At 46.0% G+C, this 18,364-nt stretch overlaps 1 protein-coding gene across 3 annotated transcripts in view; it reads left to right on the top strand.

Moving 5' to 3' along the window:
• The window catches only part of Tns3 (tensin 3), a 266,434-nt gene that overhangs the window by 189,684 nt on the left and 58,386 nt on the right, over positions 1 to 18,364 (top strand). For all 3 annotated transcript variants that reach the window (XM_071614592.1, XM_027938365.2, XM_071614583.1), the window contains exons 18-20: positions 13,760 to 13,929; positions 14,952 to 15,066; positions 15,150 to 15,233. In XM_071614592.1, the coding sequence (XP_071470693.1) occupies positions 13,760 to 13,929; positions 14,952 to 15,066; positions 15,150 to 15,233 (369 nt within the window). The remainder of the gene's footprint in view (positions 1 to 13,759; positions 13,930 to 14,951; positions 15,067 to 15,149; positions 15,234 to 18,364) is intronic.

The following is an 18,364-nucleotide window of genomic DNA, read 5'->3' as shown; positions in this document are numbered from 1 at the left end:
AAGTGCTACTCAGCACTAGGACCTGGGCAGAGCCACCCATGCTTTTCCTCCAGCCGGCTCCCTCTTCCAGCACAAGCTTCCTGTTTTAGGTAAGCACTTAGCTGGGAGATGGAGCAAGCCTGTGACTTATATAAAGAGGCCTGGAAGGTACAGGTGACCTCCAAACAACCTGTGCAACTGGCTTTTGGATCTCAGTTGAAGACATCTCTTCTTGATAGAATGTTTATATCTGTTTCCAGCCCAAATGGGTGGGGAAGGGAATGTTCCTTTCCTCCCTGGCAGGTAGGGAGAACACTTGAACCCTCTTGATGTTGAAATTTCAGTACCTTCACTTGCATTTCTTAAATTGCAAAAGGCTAGGTTGATGACCAACAGAAAGCAAAAAATCCCTAGATACTATCAGGGAAACTCATTGAAGTATGGTGGTTAACCAGCAGATTCTGAGACCCCGGAACATCTTCAGAAGGTTGGGATGCTGAAAAATCTGCACTTTGAAAGTGTCCAGGGGCCATTTTCCTCTGTCAGGAGGAAAGCAAAGACTGCCTTGCTGGGGTCCCCGGTACATGTCTCTCAATTCCAGTATGTTGAATCGGAAGGGCCCAGTAAGAGTGAAAGGAATCATAATGTGCCCAGGATGGTACAACCCGTCATTTCCACATCATTGGCTATGAGACCAAGTCCCATTGACAGTGCAGCAGCTCCTGACTTCAGCCATCTGAGGCTCATGCACACAGTGAAAACTGCAAAATTCCCCATCTTTTCCATGTGCCCTTCTCCATGGCAGGCCTTCTCTCCCAGCCCTGGATGCCAGCTACCACACAGCTGTCTTAATTCTGGCCATAGATAAAGGCTTGACACAGAGGCTCAGCATCCTAAAGTGAGTAAAATCCTTCACTCTCTGCAGATAGTATCCTGAAAACAAAAAAAGACCTCTAGTTGTAGTCAGGAGTTGAGAACAGCATTGCCCAGTGCTCCTATGGACTATTGCACGTCCTCCTGCAGAACCGTGCAACTTGACATTACAGCAGCTCTGCAGGAAGCAGCATTCCCACCAGGGGTCTGGTTATTTCTGAGATGAAATAATATGTGAAAACTGAATATGTCTCTTTCATACCGGCACTGCAATGATGTATTGCTACGGCTACTGTTCCTGGTTGTAGTGGTGGTGGTGATATGGTGATAGGGATGGTGATTATAGTGATGGTGATGATCATGCCAATGTGGTGATGATGGGGGGGTAGTGATTTTAAAGATGGTAAGGATGATTGCAATAGTTCATAGTCCCCAAAGGTTCATGTGATAAGAGCTTGCTCCTAGAAAGATGCAACTGGGAGGTGGTGAAACCTTTAAGGAGTGGAGCCTAATGGGAAATCTGTAGGTCATTGGGGTTGTGCCCTTGAAGGGTATAGTGGGTCCTTGTCTCTTCTTCTTCCTCTTTTTTTTCCCTGTCCAGCCTCGAGGTGCTGGTTTTGCTCTGCCACGCCTTCCCAACATGAGGTACTGCCTTGCCACAAGACGAAAACGAGGGCCACTGCTCATGAGCTGAAACTGTGGGCCAAAATAACCCTTTTGTCTTTATAAGTTGACATGCCTGGTATTTGTTATAGTGACCCAAAGCTGACTAACACAATGATGGTGGTGGTGATGGTAGTAAGGGTTTCCACCTTGAGTGCCTTTCTGTTCCAGGCACCTTCTCATCCACCAGGTCTTGTAACAGAGCTCCCATATACCTGGCTCTGCATCCTGTGGTGGTGCCCTTATTCTGCTACACTCACATTTTTTCACCAGCCAGGTATCATCTCAAGGGCAGAGCCCATGACTTAAATCATTGCTTCCTGGCATGTAGTAAGATTTTGATAAATGTTTGTAAATAGAGTGCCATGGAGCAGGTGGCAGTGCAGGTGTATCCCCACCCCCTGCCCAGGGACCCAAGTTGTTCTGCTGTGTAGGCATTGATATGAAGTTTATCTTGGGTCCGTGTAGGGTGCCCATCTCTGCCCACAGGACAAGAGATGGGCCATGCAGAGGTGGGGCGTCAACCTTGGTGACAAGCCTGGCACTGTTTGTGCAATATTGTATCCCTTTGAAAAGTGCAGGGAGTTGGATTTGGCAGCATTTTACTGTCTCTAGGTGACCAACTGCCAGCCAGGGCGGCTCCCTCACCCTGGCTGTGCTTCGGTGAGAAGCCCCCTGGATGCTGCTGTCATGCCCATCCTCCCACCCAGCCCACCAGGCTCCCAGCCTCACTCCAGCTTGCATGTGGGTGGGTTTCTTGGATCATATCCTTCAAGTGGGGAGATTTCAATTGATGATACCTGAATAACAAGAGCTGTGACTCAGCCTGTGAAATTTACGATTCCACGGATGGCAAAAGCCAGCTGTTTTTTTTTTCCATACCTTAAGGGCTTCTGGCTTCATGTTGTCAAAATATTTTATTCATCTTACATCAACCTCAGCCCTCCGCTGACAGGAACCTGGCAGGCACTTGTTCTTGCAGATACTCCTGGGCCTTCCTGCTGGTGTTTTCAACATTCCTCAGACAAGGGCGTCTGCTTCATTAGCATCAGCACAAATCAGATGCCCTATTTACATAGAAGACAGTTTAGAGTAACGAAGGGTGCCAGGTTCTAATTACTGATTTGGTTATGATTAAAGTCCAACCAAAGGCACCACATGTGAGCCCTGGAGGAGCTCTCAGAGCTCAGCAAGTGGTGCCACGTGCCTGCCTTGCAAGCTTTGATGGCAGGAATAAGAGGCCAACAGATGCATGGAAGAGGACACACACACACAGTCCCGCGGCACTAACACTGGGGTATCACTGCCTTTACTGAGCAAGTCAAGGGAGGTGTGGGGGCATACCATGGGACTTTTGCAACCTAGCTGAGTGGAGGGGATCCAGGCCAGGCAGATGCTGGAGGAGAGGCAGAGGCAATGCAGGGTAGAATGGACAGTGTAGTGGGTTGGGGACTCTCATTGCTGAACCTCCACTACCAGGTGGGGATAGCAGGGAATGAGGCCAGAGAGGCAGACAGACCCTGCCACAAAACCCAGCTTGGTGTCCAAGAGTGTGGCTCTTCCTAGAGGGCAAGCCACAGGGTCCTGAACAGGTAGGACTAGGATCTTGCCTGCTCATCTTCTGATGAGTGTCACTGGATACATTCATCTGGTTGAATAAGCCACAGCCAAGGTCATTGGCCTATTTCTATGAAGGACCCTTGCTCAGTATTTGTTACCATGGTAAAAGAGGCTCTTTTTTTTTCCCCCCCCCTCTTCTTTTTTTCTACTAATGAGCTTCCTGGATGTGTTTGAGGATGGCATATTTATTGCCTGAAAAGTTTTAAGAAGAGTTTCCTTGCCCAGAGGTTAGGACTGGCCACTGTCCTCCCTGATCTTCGAATCTGGCATTTTAATAAACTGTGAATATTGACAGGCTATACATGTGTGAGTGCATATTTAATAATGGAGTCATTTGACTGCACTACAGAGAGCTCTGTGCATTGCCAATCTGAAAAATGTTTTAGAATGAGAAATACACCCCCGGTGCTGAGAAACCAGTGTTGCAATGGCAGTCATATCTAAGTATCCATGGGGGATGGCTTCTAGGACCCCTGCAGAGAGGCTCAATCCCTTGTAAAACGGTGTAGTATTTGCATGGAACCTACTCAGTCTTCCTGTATACTTTTAGTGACCTTGAGATTGCTTTTAACGTCTCATACTGTGTGCATTGTTGTCATTCTGTATTGCTGAAGGAATGTTGATAAGAAAAAAGTCTACATTTTCAGATATATCCAACAGAAGTTGATTGAGTCCATGGTGAAACCCATATATGTGCAGAAATGACAGTACTTTTTTTTCTTGCATAAACAAATATGAGAGTTAATTATTTCTCTTTACCCCAAGGACCCTCCTGCATAGCAGGCAGATTTGGGTGCTGTATGCTGTTACCTAGACAAGTACTGTGAGGAAATCCCTGCATGGTCAGGGGCAAGACATCGAAGTATAGGAGAGGTATATGGAGCCTACAGGACATGTCTTCCAGGTTGGCCACAGCAGTGGTCTCTCAACTTGTTAGACCCAAAATTGTGTTTCTATATCAAATATTTTATAAAGTCATCTTTACTCTTCTGAAATGAAAATCATAGTTAATATAAACTACTTTGACTCACATTAAAAAATAAATCTGACACCCCAACACTAATGTTAAAGGACAAATTAAAAAATAATTTAAATGGGGCTAGGGCTGCAGCTCAGTGGCAGAGCACTTGCCTAGCATGGGTGAGGCACTGTATTCGATCCTTAGCACCACATACAAAAATAAATAAAATAAAGGCATACTATCCTTTTAAAACTGCAAAAAAATGTAATTTAAATAAAATAATATGCATTTTAAACTGAAAACTTTTGGTCTGACTCACCCTAGAAAACAAAAATCACTCCTCAGATTTATTTTATTTTGTATTTTTTATTATGGCAAAACACCCATTAAGCACATCCACATAATTGTATGACCATCACCACTATATAGTTCCAGAACATATCTGTCCCCCTAAATGGAGACCTTTTAGCCATTAGCAAACCTGCTCTGTCTGCATCTCCTCACCCATAAACCCTGGCCACCACTAATCCACTTTCTGTCTCTGGACTGACCAGTTCTGGACTTCTCATATAAATTCAGTTGAAGGTTATGTGGCCCTGCTTTGTGGCTTCTTTTACTTGGCATGATGTTTTCAAGGCTCATCTGTGTCCATCAGAGATTCATTCTTGTTCATGGCTGAAAAAATTTCCATGATACAGATACTGTTTACCCCTTCATCTGTTAATGGCATTTGGGTTATATGCTCCTTTTGGCTGTTGGGAACAGTGGTGCTGTGAACATAGGCACACCACTATTTTTTTGAACACCTGTTTGTAGTTCTTTGGTTCTTATCTCTGGGAATAGAGTTGCTGACTCATGGTGCAGCTGGCGATGAACTTGTTGAGGAGCTGCTTCTCAGATGTTTACAAGTCACTTTGGAACATGCCAGGCCTCCCCTGTGGACAGCTGGTCTCCAAAAGCTCCACACTTCTGTGTGGTAGAAACGTGCTGGTCTGTTTGATCCTGTGTGGGGCCCTTGCCCTAGGAGGATCACCTCCTTCAATCAGGGAGACCTGCCAGTTTATTGAATCCCATGATGACGGTGATAAAATCCTCTCTCCATCACAATGGAGAGGTTGTGCCAACTCAATATGCTTGGTGACATGGTAGCACAGTCTCATTTCTGATCATGCCACATGTTCTCTGCATCATGGCTTGATATATCGCCTCACACCAAGGCCTTGCCTTCCCCCTCCATGCATTCCCAACTGCTCATGTGGGTAGAGAACTGGGAACCATTTCTCCCATGGCCTCCCAGAAGTCACATGAGCCGCTGATCCTCACTCAGTGAATCGCTGGGACCTATGGCCTCCTCTACCTCCAGTGCAGCCCCCAACCCCACTCCCGTGCCCTGAAACCAGCTCTTGTGTCCCCTCCTAAGGACAGTCATAGAGACAGATCATGAAATTCAGGTAGGTAGTAGGGAAGGTAATTCAAAAAGCGAACAGATTCAAATGAACAGAAAGTAATTGAAGCCCGGTACTAAAACCCTGTTGGTGGGGTCTTCAGGTTAGGGGTGCAGCTCTTTACACCTGTACTCTGAATTACATGTGTCTTATTAAACATGGGAGCATTGCTGGTGGGATTTGGGTATGCTTCCTGGGTTTGGAGATATAATTTCCTTTTTAAATATTTATTTTTAGAAAAAAATGATGTTATCCAACCAAGCACACCGTGTTTCCCAATGGAAAGCATCTTCAATTTCAAAATCTTAAAAAAAAAAAAAATAGAATTGCCTTCCTCCCTACCTTGTTGTACCTTTGTGGGAGCACCCCTCCCCCCCACCTCTCAGGACCAGGGTTAGAAATCCAGAAGGATCGTGGCAGAGGGAGGTAGCCCTGCATGGGGAAAGCTCTTTTCACTGTCTTAATACCTCATTTATCAGGCCAGTAATTTTCTACCTGGTTACACTGTGGATAACTGCTCTTAAAGAATACACCCTGTAGGTGAAGGGGGCTGATGACCAATTCCTGTTTTGATTTGCAAGAACTGAATTCTTGGAGCCACTTCTGGGAGCATTTAAGAATAGTGTTTGAACTTTCCTTGTTATACCAGTCCTTTCTTCTTCACTTTCTAAAAGATGCATATGTTTATTTGAAGGAGCTGAAATCAGGAGGCCTCCAACTAGCCAGAAAGTCTTTGGTCTTTCTTGGTTTTCACTTCTAGAAATGCATGGAAGTTTCCAAAGTTTCCAAAACCCACTGTGCATGCCTGTGTGATGCCAGACTTGGTTCATATTTGATCCTATAAAGATCAATCAACAGCTTACCATACTTTATCTTCCAGTGGCCCAGAGAGAAAACAAAGGTCATGTTTTAAAACAGGCCATGTTTTAGGATGCCATAAGTTTCCATCTTTTTTTCCCCCCTTATTTGTGAATTAATTTGTTATTGTATATATATAAGATCTTCAACATGATGTTTTGAGACAAATAACCACAAATGATGAAATGATCACTGAGGTGGAGCAAATTAACATATCCATCTCCTCAAATACTTCTTTGTGTGTGTCTGCGTGTGCGTGCCCATGATAAGGACATTTAACCTCTAGTGTTTTAATGGTGTTTTATATACTGAAGCTTTGCTAAAACAGTAGATTCCATTCATTCTTTAGAGCAGGGATTTGTTTCCCTGGCTGCAAGCAAGAAGCCAGAATCAACGAGGGAGCTTCAAGAATGCAGATGCCAAAAATGTCAGAGGAGGCCTGCCTCTGCCTCCAGAGAGAGGCAGAGTGAATTGGCCAGGCAGATCGCCTGGGTGTCAGAACTATTTTAAAGGCTCCCTAATAACTCTAGTGTGAATCCACGGAGACCTTCTGTGGTTTGGTTACCAGTTGGAAACACCCAGGAATTTTATAAAATGCTGACCATGACGTCCTGACTCTGGAGGCCCTGACTTCCTAGGGAAGGGGTGAGGCCTGAGCTGCGGGATCTTACATGTGACACTCATGAGAACCCCAGTGTTATATTTGTGGTTTTCAACTCAGGCATGTGTCCCAACTCAGGCGTGTGTCCCAGTCACCTGGAGATCTGACCCATGTCTTGTGGATGCCAGAGCAATTCCCTCCAATGGTCTGATAAGACCAGAATTTGTGACCCTGTTGTAGAATGTAGAGGACAGTGAGTGGTCAATATCCCCTATGAACTGCCTCCCACTGTGCATGGTGGCTCTCTTTCCTCAACACTGAGGGGACAAGGTGACTCGGCAGTATGGGGGAATTGGTGATGTGAAGTGTCAGGAAGGGCCACATGGTGTCAGCTCCTAGGCACTTAGCCCTCCTCCTTCCTGTCCTTCCCCCTTGCCACCTCCCAGTGGAGAGTCTAAGGGCCCAGGATCTGCTGTGTGCTCAGAAAGGTCATATGTCCACAGGAACACGTGCATAGCACAGTTCAAGGAAACCAGGTGCTCCTGAGTGATCTCTGAGGGAGGTGTTGTCCACTTGATGAGCTCACATATTTGGGAAGCTCACTGAATTTAGTTGCAGAATTGTCAGGAGCTTTGTGGGGTGTTTCTTCTTAAAATGTAATTTTCTAGCTAAGATCTGAGAATGCCCCCTCCCATGTTTCCCACATTTATCACAATTAGTGAGACATCAATGACAGTGCAGGCCCCCAGGTTAGGCTGAATTCAGTCCTGCATATAAGTGATTAGCATAGTACCTGACCATCCTGACCTGAATCTCCAACTCTAGGGCTCTGCAGGTGATGCAGCTCCTTCCTACCAGGCCTGCCAATGTTCCTAGACAGGGAACCTGAGGCTTTATCTCCTTATTGTGAAAACTGTCATGGTGGCCTTGGTTGAGGTGCCCCATAGTTTGGATAAGTCTGGGGCCAAAGCTGTCTTTGTCTTGCTCCTGCACTGTCTATACTGCTTTCCCCCAACACGTGACCTAAGTCACAACCTTGCCTTATCTCCAAGGCTCCTGGTCTTTCTGTGCCCCATCATAGTCTCAGCTCATGGCTTGGCAGGGTCTGCAGTGACACCTGCATGGCTCCAGGCTGGGCCATGCTCTGCCTTGACCCCTGCCCCACCCATAAATTACAATGAAACCACTCACATGAGGAAGTGTGCTTGTCTCTGGGAGTGGCAATGAAGGGGCACTCCTGGGGACATGTGTCCTGTTGAATAGCTTGTGGTTGGGTGGATCCTGAGTGTGTAGTATCTGGTGTCTGGAGGAAAGGAGTCCTGTATGAGGACTGCTGAATACTCAGGGAGGGACTGGCCAGGGAGGTGGGTGGCATTCAGTCATACAGCCATAGCTGATAATAGAGAGAGCATGCAACTGAGACAAGGGAGGACGAACCTTTCTGTACGTACAGAGCTGCTGCCTGCCCCTCCCTCCTTGTGGACCCCAGAGGCATGGAGAGTCCCTGGAATAACACCTGTGGATGAAGTTACTGGTCACCATGGTCTGTGTTCAGTGGGGTCCAAAATGGCCTCTAGTGTCTATAGCAAGCACTTAAGACCTTTGTAACCATCAGAGAAGGGTTAGGTTTCATTTTCCCTGGCTGGGAACCAGCAGGGAGGCAGGTGCAGTTCTCTACAGCACCTGAGTCCAAGGCAGGCAAGGGGGAAGGGAGCCAGGTGGGCCCGGCAGGTGCAGGTTTGCCAGCCCAGGGTTCTGGAGGAGGCCATTGGCCTGTAAAGGTCTCTGTGCCGGAGCTTGGGTTTTGCCCCTATTTTTCTTGGTTGTTCTTCAAAGGGGAACTTTCAGAGAGGGGAAACCTTGCAGAGGCTCCCTTGAGCAAGTTCAGCTCTATTCATCCCCTTGTCTACCCAGTTCCTGGAGGTGACAGCCACACTATAGAGCGTCCAGCAATCCCTACTCTCATTAAAACTTTTCTTTCCCTAGATTGGATTTCTTAACCGAAAAGGAGAAATTAGTTGTGACCAGTCATGGCGTGGATGTTCTGGCATAGTTCAGAGAGTAGTTTTCAATTATTCTATCATCAACTCATTAAGTAGTTCATTGCTCAAATGGCCAGTCTTCCAAGGTCACAGTCAGTTCTATCAGAAGCCCTGAGCTCATTTTTGGAGCATGTAGTATACAGTTAGCAGTGAAGGGAAAGTTACTTGCTAGGAGCTCAAGGCCAGAGAAGATGTGGTGGGGTGGCCTCTGGAGGTCCCTCCAGACTCAGGGCAGCCCTTAAGAGGGCAGGCAAGCAGAGGGGCAGTGGGTAGTAGTAACAGTGAGGCTGAGGTGGGGACAGGAAGATGTTGTCCACTTCACATGTGAGTGATTTCATGCTAATGAGAAGGTGTGATTTATAGACTGGAACGATTGAATTACTTTCTCTGGGAACACTCATGAGCCGAGCCTCAGAGTAGAAAAAGAAATGAACAAGTTGTGTGTCTTCTGGAGATGCAGGGCTGTTCACAGGGTTCCGCCAGTCTCCGCGGTTCCAAGGAGCTTGATCTGCTTCCAAGTATTTTTATGTATTTTCCAAATTGTCTGCAATGACGTACATTAATTTTACAATCAGAAAGAAGTCATTATGGGGGCTGGGGTTATAGCTTAGTTTGTAGAGTGCTTGCCTAGCATGCACGAGGCCCTGGGTTCAATCCCCAGCATCACATACACACACACACACACACACACACACAGCCACTCTGCAAGAGAGGGTAGGGCAGGAAGAGTGTGTTTGGCCAACCACCGTGGGCTCTTCTAGGTACAGCTGAGGAGTAAGCACCTCTCAGCCCAGGCTCTTAAGCTGGGACACAGGGTCACCAGTTCAACTCCCACCTCCTCATCCCTTTCTAGACTCACAATTTAACAAACACATCAAGGCCTCAGGGCATCTCAGCATAAATGAATTTTGGAGCTGAGTATGATTAGATCCTTGTTTACACCTACCTGGAACAGGTGGTTTACCCCTTTATCTGTCCTCAAAAATGAAACTGAGAATCCAGGGATGGTGTCCCACACCTTTGATCCCACTGACTCAGGAGGCTGAGTTAGAAGGATTGCAAGTTCAAGGCCTGCCTTGGCAACTTTTAACATAGCCTGTCTTAAAAAAAAATAAAAAGGCAAGGCAGGGGGAGTTGGGGGATTGGGGGATGTAGTTCAGTGGTAAAGAGTCCCTGGGTTCAATTCCCATTACAGAAAAAAAAAAAAAAAAGAAAGAAAGAAAGAAGAAATGAAACTGAGAACCCTTCAAAGGAGGCAACAGTCCAGAGATAAAACACTTGCTATTTACAGTAGACCTTTTGTGGAGAGGTGAACCTGCTAGGCAGAGTGCCAGAGGAAGCAAATGAAGTGCCCCCAGAAGTTTCTCTACAGCAACTGGCCTCCACAGAGCCCCCTAGGTACCAGAGCATAAGGTGGTAATGCTCTGATTGCTCTCACCTCTGCCCTACCTGGGAATGGAAGGCCATGCTGTGGCTGTGTGAGAGAGAGCTTGGCTCAGGTTCAATCAGCAGTGCCCTGAAATTAGACATGTGCACCTGCTGTGGGGGAGGGCTCTCTCCCACCCTTCTATTGATATCACATGTGGGCCCCTGTAAACACCCAGGGTCTAGTCCATGCCCACTGCTGTGGGGTCACTCAGATCCTAGTGAGGGTACAGTCAGCCCAGGAGACTTAAGGAGTGAGGGCATCTTTCAGTGTAAACAGGAAGCCTTGGGCCACATCGGCCTTGCTAGTCCCTGGAGCTAGCCAGGAACCCGCTCCTGTAAAATGAAGCTTCTTGTCCAGTAGGGAACCTGGCACCTTGCACACTGGCAGCCCTCAGCTGGGAAGAACTTGTAGCACCAGAAGTTCAGGTCTGCAGAAGTCAGGGTGGGGGATATGCGATCCTCTCCTCCTCATGTTGAGAACTGAGAACCTGACCCTCAACTGTCAGGGACCACGAGTGTGCACAGCCCACACAGCCCAGGTCAGTGTCAGTGGATGGAGCAGGTGTGTGAGAGAGTGAGTGTGAGAGTCTGCATGTAGAAGTGTGTGAATGAGGTGCTACTGTATATACCTTGCCTTCCCTTTGGGTTTCTTTCCATTGGAACCCCTGGGGCAGAGGCCGATACACCCTAGCCTTGTTGCTGTGTCATAAACTCTGTCTCACAGTGCCTCATTCTTCCTGGCCTTTCCACCATCCCATTTCAGGGGATTCCAGTCCAGGTGGAAGGTGAGATACGAGTTATCCCGGAGATTGGGGCTTGAGGGTCTTGTGTGCCTACAGCCTGGAGACCTGCTCACTGCAGTCCTTGCACACAGACCCTGTGCTGGTGCTCTAGAGGGTCCTTGATCTCTTCCTCCTTTCTCTCTCTCTCTTTTTTTTTTCTCCTCATGGTGCTGGGGATCGAACCCAGAGCCTTGTGCATGCAAGGCAAGCACTCTACCAACTGAGCTATATCCCCAGCCTGATCCCTTTCTTCTTTTTGCATTTGTGAAACCCCTTTCTGGCAGCAGACGTGGAGTTGTCCTATTGCCACCTTCCCACAGGACTATCTTCCCCCTTTTGAATGTCATAGCAGCAAGATATTGAGAAATATTGATCCATCTGAGGAAAGCAATGTGTAACTCAGTTTTTAACCAGAGTCCATCTCCCACATTTTAGCATAGGCACTGGAAGTGGAGTTTTAGAGTAAGAACTTTGTCCTGGAGATATTTTTGAATGAAGACAATTCTATTTGTTATCTTAATCTGTGCCTAGAGAGAGGAAATAAGAGAAGCGATTGCAAATCTGTGTTGAGCAGGGCCATTCCTGGGTCAGCTCATGAAAGCTTGTTTCAGAGACTTGTCTAAGGGAGGTTGAATAGCCCAGTACAGAAGCCACTTTCAGTTCCATCTTGGCTGATGCACAGACCCAAGTCCCCAGTGCTCTGAAGCAAAATTGTTAAAGGAAACTTTAAGATAGTTCTTTACAAAAAAAAAAAAAAATGTCCTAGCCTCCCACCTTGAGGTTCATGGTTTAGAGCTGCACATTCCTTCTTGAGCACTGTTTCCACCTGGACGTACCTGACAGAGGAGGGCCTTTGGAGTGCACCTACAGGCCATGCTGGCTGGTTTTGAACTGGCTCAAATGGGTCCTTGGTTTCTAGGGCAAATTGTCTTCAAATGTCAGACCAGAAGGGTGGAGGTCAGGGCCATTAAGCTCCCAGGCTGCCTTCCCCAGGTGAAAGGGAACAACTGGCCTCACCTGGCACAACTTTCCAAGAGCTTTATGCAGTGACGTACATTGCCGTCCGTGTGTGATAGAACAGTGAGCTTATCTTGCAAGTTGAACAGAAGCACTGCTGCTCTGGGAGGCTCAGAGCCTTGTGAACTCCGAGTTTCTAGGCTGTGAGTAGACTGTAGATGCCAGAAAAGTGTGGCTGAGTCCCCAGCGCAGGCTGCAGGTAGGTTGTGTTGGATGGAACCGTTTCCCATCACTACTCAGTGTCATCTACATAGAAGCTTTGAGTCAGTGACATGGCTTCCATTCCCTGGGAGAGGATCAGGGTCAGTCACTTGTCTGTGGCCCTAGCACTTCCTGTCCATCACTAATGCCCATGGCTACCATCTGTCCCTTGATTGCTTTAGGGGTACCCTCCTGTGTCTGAACTGAGCCATGTCAGGTTGTGGGGCCAGCCTTCGCTGATGTTGGCCTTTCCCTATAGCCCTCTCTGCACTGCCACAGATGCATGTTGAGGGTCAAATCCATAGCCCTCTCTGGGGCAAGTGTACTATCCTTCCTGGCCTGTAATCTTGTGTCCTGTGGAGGGCCAGAGAATGAGGACCAGGGCTACTATGCTCCCAGTCCAGGGACTGTCATGGGAATAGGATTTACAGGTACAGCATTTCACTTTCTTTCATTCTCATGCAGTTTGAGGGAGGAAAAAAGAGCATACATTGTGCTCCTTTTACCCATAAGAAAGGGGGGTCCTACAGCTAACTTAAAGATGTACTTTGTATTCTTAGCTCACATCTGAACTCTAGGGGAATCTTAGTTGGGTGTGAATTTTGAGACTATCATAACGTGAAACATTATCATCTTCACAGCTTGCATAAGATTTCCCCAGCTGCCCAATTATAAGAATCCCCAGGAAGAGATTTTTTTTTTAAAGCAACAGATTCCAGCCCCATCCTATTCCCCCCAACATAAGCAGAATCAGATTTAATCAAGAGCAAGGACCATGGGCATCTGTGGAATAAATGTCTGTAGTATTTCTGGTGTGAACATTTACAAGGCATTAGAACATTTATTGTTGGTGCTATGATCAGGGTATACTCCCCTCCAGAATTTCTCATTGTGATGATTCAAACGACCATGGTAGGGCCACCTTCTGCCTGGAGTCACCACAGATGTGTGGTCATCAGAGCTCTTGGTCTGGGGCACCCAGGGAGACATCTGGCAGGCTCCCTCTGAGCTCAGCTGTGTCTGTCCCGGCACTGCAGGGTTAGCCCTAGTGTTTTCCCCCTCACAAGCTCTTCTGGAAAGAGTATACTGGCTTCTGTGAGCTGTGTGCTTCAGGGGCTGCTGACTCACCCTGAGAGTCTTAGGGTTTTAAATCTGTCTGCATCAGCCCTGGTGTCTGCCCCTAGCACTGCTAAACAGCAATGAAAATTTTAAAATCAGGTTTTAATCAAGGGTCTCTGTGCTTCAATATGACAGAAGTCCCCTATAGCCCACTTGTTCTCTCCTTACAGGCCCCTCCAGTGATGATCCCCTGGGTGGAAGACTCCGGAAACTGAGCCTTGGACAGTATGATAATGATGCTGGAAGCCAGCTGTCCTTCTCCAAGTGTGGATGGGGAAAGGCTGGCATGGACTCAGCCTCAAGCCTGGAGCCGTTTCCCTCTCCAGCAGACATCAAAGAGGTGTGTGCTGGGCCCCGTCCCCATCTCAGTTCCTTCCTACTGACTTTCTGTCCTAGGGCTCAGGACAACAGCAGTGCTTAGCCCCTGAACACAGCTACATAAACCTCTTGCACCCACCTTCTCTCACAGTCACCATTCCTCAGCTACAAGGCAGGTGGTTTGATTGGGTACACAGGTGTGTGGTCAGACAGCCTGGGTGGGGATCCTTATACACCCAGTGATGACTACATGCAGGCTGCCTCACACAGGTCACCTGAGCCTCTACATTCTGATGTAGAGTGGCTCCAGGTATGAAGCCCGTAGGTGGGTTGAGAGGGCTGGAGATAGGACAGTCATGGCCTTGGCTGGACTCCATGGGTGGACAGCACAGAAGACTTCTGGGCCGCCACACAGGGCCCCAAATGCTCCATCTAGAACCTTCAGGATTATGTCTCCAAGAGGGTCCACCAACAGGAGCATCTCCTGTTCTTCTGGAAGGTATAGTTAAGGCTTCTGATCAGAATCAGAGTAGGACAGGTCAGCCAACCCTCTTTATTTCTTCTCAAGTTGGAAAAAGTTGAAACCTACAGAATATTCAGGAAGAAAAGGTCATTTGTAGTCTTAATTCACAAACAAACCCATTTTGATATTTGGAATATTTCTTCCCAGCCGTTTTTCTGTGCTGTGTGTTTAGCTTGTTGTGTAGTTTTACTTATCTATGGATGTACCCTAGTTAAGGATTAACTTTCAGTCAGCGCCACAATGCACATTTCCCCTTGCTATTGCAGACTCTATCAACTTCTTCAATATGCTGTATAATACTGTATTAATACGATGGACCATAAGATACCTGACGGTTCTATTAAACATGAACGCTCTTCCCCATGTCTATGGCTGCAGGGGGGGATGCTGGTTTCCTTCTCCTGTCCTCTCTCTCAGATGAGGACTTAGATCCACCAACCATCCTGGAGAGCTGCAGCTGTGTGCAGAGGACTTTCCCCTGACTCCCCATTCTTATATTCTCCTTCCCATGCCTATTTCAGACGATGATCACTGCATATCCCCCAGACCTCGACATGATCAACGGTAGGATTTTAAATACCAAGGAGTCCGTATGTTCGACCCCAGCATTTCCTGTGTCTCCAGAAACACCATATGGTAAGAAAGAAGCACATTAGCTGTGTACAACTTGCCACCACAAGGAGGAGAGTGACATGCCCCTGCTGCGCTCTCTTTTCCAGTGAAAACACCTCCACGCTACCCTCCATTCAGCCCGCCTGAGCCTCAGAGGAGCAGCCCCGCCAGTCTGCACAAAGGAGGACGGGGTAAGAATTCTCCCTGCTTTGGGTGTTGGAGAATGAGGCAGCTATGATACCACATTCACGAGTGCCATTTCTCAAAAGACAACTCTTAGGTAGAGGTACTACCATTGAGGTCAAATCTAAAAAGCTTGCGTGACGATGAGTCTTACCAGGGAAGGTCTTGGGCTGTAGTTATAAATGCGCTCTTGGGTATGGCAACAATACAACATCAGATTGCTTCCTGGCATCCTGCAGGAGTGCTCCTGTTCAACACTCCCATCCTCCACTGAAGCACGGTCAGGTGAGTCTATTGGCAGTTTAGCATGGGTGCTTTAATCTTAATGAGTGCTAGCTTTACTGGCCAGCGTGGATTTGGAAAGAAGAAGCCAGAATGCCCATCCTCCTTTCCAGAGGAAGTTGGTCCTAGCAAAGAGGAAGGTCTCTGCCTGCATTCTCCTGCATAGAAATCTCTAGATGCTGTTGCCCCTGCTTTCTGTCTATGCACACCTTTCATGGCTGCTTCTGCTGGTCAATGTTTCGTCCTTTCTCCTGGGTCTTTCTGGTGGACCTTCAGTATTCTGTGTTGTGTTCATCTGCACAGTTGGCCCATGGAGGAACCATCTGTGGGACAGGCATTAAGGGTGCCTACTCAGCACTCCTCTTAGGCAGTTATACAGGTGCTTTGGGAGCCCAGGATGGGGTAAAGTCGAGCAGGAAGAGAGAGAATGTTACCTAGAGTTTCATGTAAATTTAAAAGTTGCCTCTCTCTGTGTGACTTTAGATTGTTTATGCAGCTGCTTTTCTACCCTGGTGAGGGTAAGCAAGGGGCCTTTTTCATGGTTATTGGACATATTGTTTGGGAATGAGGACAATTAAATTATATTTAATTCTAGCTCCATACCCAGGAGCAGCTGCAGCAATGATAGCTGGTTCTCCTTTCCCTCTTTGTCTAGAAGAAACCAAATCTCTGTTTAATTTAATGAAAGGGCAATGCTTCCGTTATCCACAGAATATAGCAATTAAACTATCTCAGCAGGCATGACTGAAATTTAATGTAAGAAAAAGTGCTCACACATTGCTACATTTCTGCTTCATTATATGTTCATTACACCCAGATGAGTGTGGATGAGTGTTTAAATATGCATTCTAGCGCATTGGACTCACACATGTAAGGCCACACGTGTATCCTTTTTTATGTTTATAATTTAGGTAGAGGTCAAGAGAGAAGTGTTCTCTTTCACCCTACATAGTCACTTTCATCTCATTGAATCAACCACAGTTGATCCCTAAATTGAACTTATATAGTGAATTTGAACTAGAACCCACAGCTCTCTGGCCTGAATTATTTCCTGCAGCACCAATACCAGGTTCATTCAAAATGCACAGATGACTAGCAGTGGAAGGTGAGTCATGAACTTGAGGAAAGAAGATATTAGAAAAAGATTTCAAGCTCATTAGCAGCTCATGATCCTCTGGAATCATTCTTTGAGCATTAAGAGAATTTTGAGTCTCCACTAAACTCAAGAAAGACCTAGGAAATAGGAACGTGCCTCGGAGCTGGCAGATATATGCCAACTTGATTGTTTCTGCCTAAAGATGGGCAGTGTGTCTCCTCATGTGAGTAGGATGGGGCCCTGCACACCATGTGGTGGATTTCAGCGCAGTCCATGCATCCTGTGCAAATATTCACAGGGAAGAAATGGGGCTTTGCTTTTAAATATAGAAGCAGACACCATAAGAATAATGAATCTTCTGAGGTTTTTACTCAAAAGTTCCCAGGAAAGGTTGACTTCATATTAGTTCCCAAGAAGTACAGAGACACATAACATTGGCTTAATGGATGCTTTGGTCCTTGAGCCCCTGAGCTTGCCTGAGGATACCACCTACTCTGCAAAGTCAAACAAAGTCACTGGACTCCACTGAAAAGGATTAAGTTCAGGACTTACCCTCTGTTTTTTATAGGATGGTTTGCTTTAATTTGTAAATGGTATAAGGGTCACTCTTACTGTTATCCTCATTTTACAGATAAAGAAACTGACACAAAGGAGTTGAGGAAATTGTCTGAGCCATGTAACTAGGCAATAGTAAAGCCTGAATCCAGACCAGTCAGCTTGACCAGTGAGTCAGCCACTGACAGATGTCATGACTGAAAGAGCACATGGCAGATCTTAGTCATGGATGACTATGACTCAAATACTTGGTGAACCCTATGAACCTCCACCTCTGTTCTAATACCTACCATCCTAACCACTCTGTGGTCCTCACATATTATCCTCTATATGTCTATAGTAACTCCTGGTCGTGTGTCATTTACAGCTAAACAGTGATGTGCATATGAATGAAGTTCCAGTCTTAATTAATGGTGAGGAAATCTTCTGAAGAATGTGTCTTAGGAAATTTAGGTGTTGTGTGAACATCATAGAGTGTATCACACAAACCAAGATGGCTATGACATTGCCAGTCAATATAATCCTAGAGTCACCATTGTATTTGCAGTTCACTATTAACTGAAATGTTACTATGCAGCATGTGATTTTGTTTTAAAATATCATTGATGGGAGGCTGTGCTTCCTGCAGGGCAAATTAGACTTACTTTTTCCTATTCTTTCTATTAAGTACAGCTGAAAATCCTAGCCAACATATAAAACAAATATTAAAAAAAAACAAAAAACTGAAAGGTAAGGAGGAAAATGTTGACTAGTCAGGAATATTGGGTTAAGGGACCCAGAGTAGTCTATAGACTGGATTAAAACCATGCAGAGCATATTCTTTAACCATAATGGAATTAAACCAGAAATCAGGAAAGGAAGTAACATGAAAATCTTTTTTAAAATATTTTAATATTTTTTAATAATTTTTGTTTTTTAAATAAATGAACAAAAATTATAAATCCAAAATTAGGAAAGAGAATATTTAAAATGATAAAAGTGCTGCAAATATTACAGGCACAACCTGATATAAAAAAGAAAAATATATATCTTGATTAGTTACCTGTCTCAATCCTAAAATATACATTTTAAGTTATTGGTTTGATTAACATTTGTGAAAAAAAAATATTTTGAGATGGGGCATACATTAGAGCAATTCAAACACATTTTTAAAAAATACTTAGAAATGAAGTAATATCCTTATGAATATTCTATGGGTCAAAGAGA

This window comes from Marmota flaviventris, chromosome 1, assembly GCF_047511675.1.
Source record: "Marmota flaviventris isolate mMarFla1 chromosome 1, mMarFla1.hap1, whole genome shotgun sequence".
In the NCBI taxonomy this organism is placed as follows: Eukaryota; Metazoa; Chordata; class Mammalia; order Rodentia; family Sciuridae; genus Marmota; species Marmota flaviventris.
This window is presented reverse-complemented; position numbering and strand designations above follow the sequence as displayed.